The sequence below is a fragment of the Ornithodoros turicata genome, chromosome 2, assembly GCF_037126465.1.
Source record: "Ornithodoros turicata isolate Travis chromosome 2, ASM3712646v1, whole genome shotgun sequence".
In the NCBI taxonomy this organism is placed as follows: Eukaryota; Metazoa; Arthropoda; class Arachnida; order Ixodida; family Argasidae; genus Ornithodoros; species Ornithodoros turicata.
The window spans coordinates 47,366,214-47,376,635 of NC_088202.1; the positions used below are offsets into that span (position 1 = coordinate 47,366,214).

The following is a 10,422-nucleotide window of genomic DNA, read 5'->3' on the forward strand; positions in this document are numbered from 1 at the left end:
ATACCTGAAACATACAGCCACTGCGTGACGTCATCTCATCCTGTCGGAGGAGGTGCATGTCGTGTGAAGACGACGACGTTGACTTAACGCAGAGCAGTCTGCGCGTGTGGTGTGGTTTTGGGGCAATAAAGGATTCAACGTGTTCTCTCTCTCGAAGACGGTCGCTTTCTTCTGCGCTCTCATCCTGGCGGACACACCTCGACCACGACATGGTGGCAGCGGTGGGATAGCTGGTCAAGGCGACGTGTGTCCTTCTTCGCCGCTGTACGATCGAGCGACGCTGCAATGACGTCCCAAGGACTCACAGAAGACCCAAGACTCAAGGACTGCCTGCGCATCGACAACCGGCCCTCTGGCACCGCCTTTCAACCCGTTCGCGGTTGAACCTCCTGGGAAGTTACACTTTAGGCGGCCAGAGGGGTGGAGGCGATGGGTCACACGATGGGAACGCTACCGAGTGATATCCGGACTCCAAAAGCAGGACGCTTCAACTCAGATGAACACGTTTCTCTACGCGATGGGTAGCGGAGCAGAGGACGTGCTCATTTCGTTGCGTCTGACCGAGGAAGCGGCCAACGATTACGTGCAACTGAAGGCGGCCTTCGACAAGTACTTCGTCCCGAGCAAGAACGTCATATACGAGCGCGCGCGCTTCAACCTTCGATCCCAGATGGGACACGGAACTGTGGAAGAGTTCGTGAAGGAGCTTCACAGTCTGGCAGAGTCCTGCGATTTCGGTCCATTGAAGGACGAATTGATCCGAGACAGAATTGTTGTCGGCCTACGAGACCGGGCGTTGAGCGAACGCCTGCAACTCGACGCAAGTCTCACCTTGGAGAAAGCTGTGAGCATCGCCCGGAACTCCGAAGCCGTCAAGGGACAACAGAGTCTCATTCGCGGAAATGGCACAACCTCGGAAACCGTCGTGCAGGCTTTGACTTCGGCGAAATCTGGAGCGACAAAGGGGAGCCGGTCCCGCACTGAGCCACGTACTGGGTACCCGGACGTACAATCTGCACCTTGCAAGTGGTGCGGTTCACGCCAGTTTCATCAAAGGACTGACTGTCCGGCTCAAGGGAAAACTTGTAATCTCTGCAAGAAATTATGGCACTTCGCCTCGGTATGCAAGTCAGCATCCCCGTCACACAAGTCCGGAACTCGTCGGCGACTGCAAGGCAAAGCAGGACGAGCTGTTGAAGAGGTTTTCCTTGGTGACATCCGAAACCCATCGTCTTCTGATGCATGGTACATCATAGCCAAAGTTGATGGTAAACCTGTGAATTTCAAGGTCGACACTGGCGCGGATGTTACGGCTGTGCCGCCAACTGCGCTTTCTAGTCAAGCCCGCAACTCTCTTACTCAGCCTCTCAAATCACTCTACGGTCCTGGAAGGGCGAAGATAAATACCCTTGGGCAAGTAGAAGCTCAAGTCGACTGGAATGGGAAGACGACGACCCAGGAGATCTTTGTCGTTCAGGGTCTCCAGCATCCTTTGTTGGGCCGCCCTGCCATAAAAGCATTGGATGTGCTTCCACAGCTACTCTCGGTTAACCGCGATGTCGGACTGAACGCAGTCCCATCGGAGTTTCAGTGCCTGTTCGGGTCTCTGGGGCGAATGAAGGCAACGTAGAGCATCCGACTAAAGCCAGATGCAAGGCCACGCGCCGTCACTTATCCACGACGGGTCGCACTGCCACTGTTACCGGGCGTTCAAGCCGAGTTGCACCGGATGGAAGAGCTTGGCGTCATCAAGAAGGTTGAACACGCTACGGAATGGTGTGCGCCAATGGTCGTCGTCAGAAAAAAGAACGGAAGCCTGCGCATTTGCGTAGATTACGGCGAACTAAACGCACAGGTTGTCCGCGAGCGCATCTTTATGCCGACGGTTGAAGAGAATCTCAACAAGGTCACACAGGCAAAAGTTTTCAGCAAGCTCGACTGCAACGCTGGCTACTGGCAAGCGCCTCTCTCCCCAGAAAGCTGCGAACTGACGACGTTTATAACGCCACTAGGAAGATACCAGTTTTTGCGTCTTCCATTTGGAATTGCTACTGCCCCTGAGTTTTTCCAACGCGAGATGCTCCGGATCCTGCAAGGACTCGAAGGCACAGTGTGCCACATGGACGACGTTCTGATATTCGGGCGGAACGAAGACGAGCACGATAAGCGACTGCACGCTGTGCTACGTACGCTAAAGGATGCCGGCGTGACGCTCAACGAGGAAAGTGTCAATTCAGAAGATCCAGAATCCACTTCCTTGGGCACATACTTGACGCTAACGGTATCTCTGCAGACCCGGACAAGACCGAAGCCATTCGGAAGATGCCAGCACCGCAGTCGGTTAGCGAGCTGCGCTCATTTTTCGGCATGCTCAACCACCTTGCAAAGTTTCTTCCTCAAGTGGCCGAAAAGACGAAAGCCCTCCGCGATCTTCTGGCGTCAGATGCTGCGTGGTACTGGGGCCCTCAGCAACAGGAAGCTTTCGAGAAGATAAAAGAAGAGCTCGCGAGCACCCTTGTTCTCACGTACTACTCCCGATTGCGGCCACATACGCTGTCAGTAGACGCGTCGTCGTATGGTCTCGGAGCGGTACTCCTACAGGACGCGTCGGATGGCGAACGTCATCCAGTTGCGTACGCTTCCAGAGCACTGACTACGACTGAGCAGCGTTACGCGCAAGTGGAAAATGAGGCCTTGGCGGTAACGTGGGAGTGTGAGAAATTTCGTATGTACGTGCTGGGCCTCCCTTTTCAAGTACAAACGGACCACAAGCCTCTAGTACCGATCCTGACTTCTAAGAGGCTAGGTGACCTCACTCCTCGTCTGCAAAGACTGCGAATGCGTACCTTGGAGTACGACTTCTCAGTCACATATGTACCCGGCAAGGAGTTGTACACTGCCGACGTGTTTTCCAGAAATCCGGTTCCTGACGTCAACGGCAATAATGACATGTTGGAGTCGGCTGTCAAGGACTTCGAGGTCCTCACCGTAGACCTGCTGCCGGCATCACGCAACATGCTTTCGCGCATCAGAAACGCTTTGCGGATAGATCAAACATTGTGCCGAGTAATGGAGTACTGCGAAACACAATGGCCTCCTGCCAACACCCTCCCAGCCGATCTGTGTAAGTACGCCAGCCTCTCCGAGGAGCTCTCCGTCGTCAGAGGTCTGCTCCTACGCGGGTGTCGTCTGGTCGTGCCCCCAGTTCTTCGCAATGAAATCCTGGAAAGGTTGCACACAGGACACCAGGGGATTACGAGGTGCCGAGCGAGAGCTCGGGAGTCAGCGTGGTGGCCAGGAATCAGTCTGGAATTACAGGACTACATACGCGGATGCCCGACCTGCAAGGAGCATCGAATCCCGGGGGTGGAACCACTAATGCAGTCGACGCTACCGCAACGACCGTGTGAGACGATCGGCATTGACTTGTTCTACGCCAATGGACGAAGCTACTTGGTAGTCGTCGACTATTTTTCGAAGTTTTTTGAGCTGAGCAGACTCAAGACCACAACGAGCGCAAACGTAATTGCGAAGATTCGGCCTATGTTGGCACGGTTTGGCCTGCCTGACGTTGTTCGGTCGGACAACGGCCCTGAATTCGCATCAGGAGAATTTCAGCGGTTTCTGTCGACGCAAGGAATCAAGCACGTCACGTCGAGCCCACATTTTCCGCAAAGCAATGGACAGGCCGAACGCACGGTCCAGACGGCGAAGGCCCTTTTGAAAAAGGAACCGGACGTCAACAGCGCCCTCCTAGCACACCGGACGACACCCAGAAGCTGTGGGTACGCGCCGGCCGAACTCCTGATGGGAAGACGACTCCAATCGAACGTCCCTGTGAACCCGAAATCCCTCATCCCTTCGTGGCCATATCTCCACACATACCGAAAACGGTATCGGAAACAACAGGTCGCAAGGGCAACTGTGTATAACTCGCGACACCGGGTGGCGGAGCGTCCAGAGCTGCGGAGCGGTACAAGGGTCCGCATCCTGGCGGGCGCCGGAGCACATGGGACATGGGAGCATGATTCTTTGACAAGCAGGAACCCTGAGGTCGTATGTTGTGGGAACGGAGGGTGGCCCCACAAGGCGAACCACGAGACACCTACAGGAGTCGTTTTCAACCACAGCCGGACAGAAACAGCCGACAACAGTCGGCAAACCTCCAACAGCGCCAACACATCAGGACCAAGGCGTGGTCAAGACACGGGCTGGCCGAGTGGTTAAGAAGCCAGACAGATATGGCTATTGTACATAGTGAAAGAATCAGACTTTCAGACTGAAAGGGGAAGGTGTCGTGTGAAGACGACGACGTTGACTTAACGCAGAGCAGTCTGCGCGTGTGGTGTGGTTTTGGGGCAATAAAGGTTCAACGTGTTCTCTCTCTCGGAGACGGTCGCTTTCTTCTGCGCTCTCATCCTGGCGAACACACCTCGACCACGACAGTGCAGAGCGGGGCTAGGCAGACAAACACTCCTATGATTTATTGAATCGCAAAATTATTCCTGTTTTCCTACTCTTAATAATATTCATTCTTACAGTAAAATTCAACAAAAAAGCACCGTGCATGACCGCTGATCTTAGGGATTTTCATCCCAAAGGCTTATCATGGTACTTTCAATCATTAGAATCACAACAGCAGTAAACTACCACTGCTCTTTAAAATAATACTAATTGACACCTTGAAACACTCAATATCATCACCAGGTCCAGGCTTATGTAATACATAGCGTAGAACCTTTTCTACGCTCATATACTCGCTATCTGAGCCTACACCTGCGAGCGAAACGGCGCGAAAGCATGGGGAGGTTTCATTCGCGCACGACTGAGGACAAGACAGAACGTCTTTACGGGAAAAAATATATAATATGATAGCATTCCTACTATATTAATGATTTTGCAGTTTAGAAAAACTATCACAGAAAGTCCGTACTACTCTTAAGGAGCTCAACAATAATTTTAGGAGCCTTAAAATTCTGCTTTCTATGGAAACTATAACTGCCCCATTACTTGGATCACTATCAATCTAGCGCTCCAAGTTTTTCTCTCTTCCCATTACAGCCTACTGGGTCCTGTAAAGCAGACTCACATCCAAAATAATTAATTTACACTGAGGGTGGCGCGCTCGGAATTGCTGTCCTGCGCTCGGATGCAAGCATTTCTGCACAAATACCTATAACTGCAAACAGCATGTTTGTTGTATGCGCTGTCCTATGTGTGTGTAATTGCTTAGCAGTGCCTTGCAATTTTCTCTCGTAAAAGTTCAGCGTATATCGCATTGGACAAGTGCTGCCCTGATCGCGAGGACAAGTGCTGCCCGAAGACAGGTGCTGCCCTGATCGCGTAAGGGAATTTGTCTATACAGTTATCCTGTGCTTCTTTACGAAAGGACAACGCAGCTGTGTCTATCGCATTAAGGGCAACCTCCATGGAGCGAATTTTTGCAACGAAGTTCGCGAGGCAAACTGCCACGCGCGTTCCGCCGCCAGTTGTTCGCCGGCACCAGCTCCATGGAGCGAAAAACCAGCGGACGGCGTCGGGAAGTCATGCTGTGATGTCACTGTTGCCAGGGTATAAGGTGAAATCAGTTGCTCGAAAAAGTGCATTTAATGTCACAAATTTTGCAACTAAATCCAACAACTGTCTGAAAAGATGCGACCAGTAACGTATCGAAGGGCATATTCACTACTGCGAAAGGAAAACATGTTTCTTGGCAGAGAATGCCTCACGTTCTAACGATGCAGTTGACGAAACAGCGAGCAGACGACAACATCCAGTTGCAAGAAGAGGACGATGACGATGATTCACGAGAGCAGACGACCACGTGCGGACGATCTGGCGTAGATTCGTAGCGGAAGAGCACTTTGATTGGTTCATCTGCAGTTGACGCTTCCGGAATCGCGGACGCTGGGCGAAAATATCTGGCATGGGCAGATCGGCGGCGGACGCTCACATTTTTGACGCCTCGCGCAGGGCGTCCGACGCTGAGCGAAGTTCGCAGCTTTTTCGCTGTACATTCGCTCCATTGAGGTTGCCGTTAACAATTTTCCGATAGCAGAAGTGAGTGCCTCTTTCTCAGTTTACTAGCTTGCGCTACGGTTTCTTGCAGTTACAGCTGTTGAAGCACAAGTGTGTTTAATTTTTCACGGCTCTTTTCTTCTTTCACTGCTTTTACCCAGAATGTAGATGAGGGGAAATACTCAGCATCCACGTAGAGCAGAACAAAGCCGCTTGGCAAAGCAGAGTTCATGAGAATTGCATTTGTTTGTTTTTTGTTTGTTTCTTGCTAGGTGTTGTTGAGTGTCACTATTCACTTTGCTCTATATATTGATGGAGCAAGCTGTCTGGAACAATAACAACTTTAGTTTGAAATGGAAAGAGGGGAGGTTCATCACCAGGGGCGATACTCTACCAAATTGCTGGTGTGGAATAAAATAATGAGCCCCTTCACAATAACGATCGAAGTCCGATAGTGTCCAGAAATGTCAAAAGAGCTTTGAGCGCAGATCGTTGCTGGATTGTTTGCAGTTATCGGTATTTGTGCAGAAATGCTTGTATCTGAGCTTGGAGTAGAAATTCCTGTAAAGCCCGTCGCCATGTGCATTCCTGAGCTGCTGTCTGTGTGTGTGCGCGCGCGTGTGTGTGTGCTTTTTTGCTGATTTGTGACGCCATCCCGGCATGTCGGAACTTTTTCGTAGTGTCTTTCTTGTTACAATTTTACCCGCCGCCAGTATCTTGTTGTTGTCATCCCTTGTTAGCCGTTGATTTTCCTAGCGATGTGTGGTGACTCTTCTATTATTCCTCAGTGCTCCTTCTAAAGCCTTTGCCCTGCTTGATTAAAGGAATTTGTGTGCGTTTGTCCTGTGCTTTCTTTATGCAGCGACTGCGGCTGTGTACGTAGCATTCCCAGCAAACCACGAATATCCTGGCGACGTCAAAAATGTGTCGCAGACGTCCAAGACATCGAGATATCCTATGTACATCCCATGGATATTCGCGATGTGATCCAAATTATGTCGCAGATGTCACAACTGTAGCTATGTTCCATGGATGTCACATGAACGTCCAGTCTGTCTCCTCAAAATATTTTAGTTGTTGGGGATATCTAATTCTGTATCTCCTTTGTACGTCCCAAGCAGAACATCCTCGGTACATCGAGATTTGGAGATTGTGAGGTGATCGCATCTCGAACAAAAAAGTACGTGCTATATAGTGGCTGAATGGCGATTCTCAAAAACAAATGGCGGTCCTGTGCAAGGTTGCAAGATTTCGCACCTTCCAAAACTGACCGTCTCCCAGCAAACCACAGACGTCTAATAGATATCCAGAGGATATTATACCGTGGATATTTTCGATGTCTAGTAGTCATCCGGATATGTCCATCTAACGTGGAATGGATGTACTATGGATCGTCGGAAGCTCATTCATAACTGTATAAATACATGTCCTCTGGATGTAACAGCTGGACACTTGTCACATCCAGTGGACGTGCTTGTGAGGCATTGCGACGTCTAATATACGTCCTATCGATGTTCCTACCCAATATACCACAATATATTCCAGTAAACCACAAACGTCTATTAGACATACCAGAAAGATCCAAACATCTAAGACATTTGGGATGTCTAGTAGACATCCGGATATGTCCAGCTAACGTGGTATGGATGTACTATGGATCGTCGGAAGCTCATCCATAACTGTATAAATGGATATCCTCTGGATGTAACAGCTGGACATTTGTCACATCCGGTGGACGTGCTTGTGAGGCATTGTGACGTCTAATATACGTCCAATCGATGTTCCTACCGGTTTAACATACGATAATATAGACGTACGTTTACGAAACGTCGTTTCGACTATCAATTCAATAGTAGTTTTTACGTATAGCTCTAGAAGAAAGCGAATCTATCTTGCAAGAACGTGAGAAATTGGAGAACAAGTAAAATCTTTTTTTTTTCATTTGTTCGCGTCTTGCTCTCTGCAAAGTATCAACGTGGCACTCTTCCACTAACACAGAAAACCTGTCAGTTTGCCAGCTCTACTCAGTAGGTAACCTCATCATAGACAATCGCCTGAATTACAAACACAATATTTGTTAGTAAGGAATATCAGAAATGTTAGCGGGCAGTTTGTCTCATTGCAGACGTACGAATTAATTGCAGAAACACATCCTCGTCACCGTTAGAAACATTTTCGGCCCCACTGCACTTAACAAACATCCCGCAACTACTCGTATTTAAGTATATGTTCCATCCAGTACGCCAATAGAGGCTACTGAGAAATGCCCAAGCCGTGTCGAGTGGGGTACGGCCGCGGCTACGGCATTTGCGCTGTTCATGCACACAAAATAGCTGAAAAAATAGATTTGCAATCTGGTCTATATATTGTCGTATGTTAATCCGGTAGGAACATCGATAGGACGTATATTAGACGTCGCAATGCCTCACAAGCACCTCCACTGGATGTGCAAATGTCCTGCTGTTACATCCAGAAGATATCCATATATACAGTTATGGATGAGCTTCCGACGATCCATAGTACATCCATTCCACGTTAGCTGGACATAGCCGGATGTCTACTAGATATCCAAAATATCCACGGTGTACCATCCTCTAGATGTCCATTAGACGTTCGTGGTTTACTGGGTATAGACCGGATTGCAAATCTACTTTTTCAGCTATTTTGTGTGCATGAGCAGCGTCAATCCCGCAGCCGTGGCCATACCCCACCCGACACGGCTTGGGCATTTCTCAGTTTCTATTAGCGTATTGGATGGAACATATACTAAAATGCCAGTAGTTTCAGGATGTTAAGCGTAGTAGTAGCCGAAAACGTTTGTAAGGGTGATGAGGACGTGTTTCTGCAATTAATATGTACGTCTGCAATGAGTCAAACTGCCCGCTAACATTTCTGATATTCCTTCCTGACGAATATTGTGTTTGTAATTCAGACTATTGTCTATGATGAGGTTTCCTACCGAGTGGAGCTGTCAAACTGGCAGGTTTCCTGTGTTGGTGGAAGAGTGCTACGTAGAACTTTGCAGAGAGCAGGATGCGAACAAATCGACAAACTTGCTTTTACTTGTTCTCCAATTTCTCACGTTCTCGCAAAATAGATTTGCTTTCTTCTAGCGCTATACGTAAAAAGTACTATTGAATCGATAGTCGAAACAACGTTTGGTAAACGTACGTCTATATTATCGTATGTTAATCCGATAGGAACATGGACTGGACGTATATTAGACGTCGCAATGCGTCACAAGAACGCCCATTGGATGTAACAAATGTTGAGCTGTTCAATCCAGGGGACATCCATATATACAGCTATGGATGAGCTTCTGACGATCCACAGCACATTCATTCCACGTTAGCTGGACATATCCGGATGTCTACTAGACATCCCAAATGTCTTAGATATTTGGATTTTTCTGGTATGTCTATAGACGTTTGTGGTTTAGTGGGCTATGTTACATTGATCATTTATTGTGAAAGAGGCAGACGTTCGGAAATCTGTGGCACTCTCAAATTTGACTTTCGATGAACCTACTGAGTGTCTCAGACCAAGAGCAGTAAGAACACAGGCGGTACTTTGTTGCAGAGTTAATACACCACGCAACTCGTCACTTGACTGTTGTTTTTGGGCAAAATCGAATTATACTTAGGCAGCTCACCCTCTGTTTTGTTCCGGAAGCGGGCAGTACCTTAGAATTCGAGGAAGTTCGCGCGACAAGCAATATCGTATTTGTTTTCTCTTGGAAAGGGAGTGCTAGTACCATTCGAAGCTCTCCCATTTATCTGTTTACTTTGTTTAAACCGCCGCGCTCTTAGTCCGTTATGGGAAATACCAGAAATGAGCACAGAGGGGAAACAGGTAACGGAATAGTTATGTGGTGCCACTCTCTATAGTTACGGGTCCGTTAATGGTGCCGGCACGACCCCCCCCCCCCCAAATCCTCGCGAAATGTTTCAAAATATGCTGCTATCACAAAGATAATAGAAGCAACTTCAAGCTCCCAATAACCATCCATGCGGCGTCTCGATCTCAAAGCTGGCAATATCCCACGGACGTCTACTGCAAGTTTGTGGGAGGTTCGTGGAATGTGCAACAGGGAAGATATTTTGTCCCCTGGATGTACAGATGATGTCTATGGGATTTGTGGCATGCTCCCTGGGACGTTCAAACCTTCGAGTCAGGATATTACATGGATGTTCAGGGGACGTCTCTGGTCTAGTTGGATGCAAGTATTATCTGATAGAAGAACTGGTCGTCTTTTCCTCAGTTTATTAGCGTATGTATCGGTTTTTGAAGTCATAGCCCAGCAAACCACGAACGTCTAATGGACATCTAGAGGCTGGTACACCGTGGATATTTTGGATATCTAGTAGACATCCGGATATGTCCAGCTAACGTGGAATGGATGTA

General features: G+C 48.8%; 1 protein-coding gene across 1 annotated transcript; it reads left to right on the plus strand.

Moving 5' to 3' along the window:
• Window positions 1-1,729: 1,729 nt before the first annotated feature.
• Window positions 1,730-4,227, plus strand: LOC135384598 (uncharacterized protein K02A2.6-like). Its single transcript, XM_064613796.1, has 2 exons — window positions 1,730-2,186; window positions 2,294-4,227. The coding sequence occupies exons 1-2, from the start codon at window positions 1,730-1,732 to the stop codon at window positions 4,225-4,227; spliced, it is 2,391 nt and encodes a 796-aa protein (XP_064469866.1).
• Window positions 4,228-10,422: the final 6,195 nt, after the last annotated feature.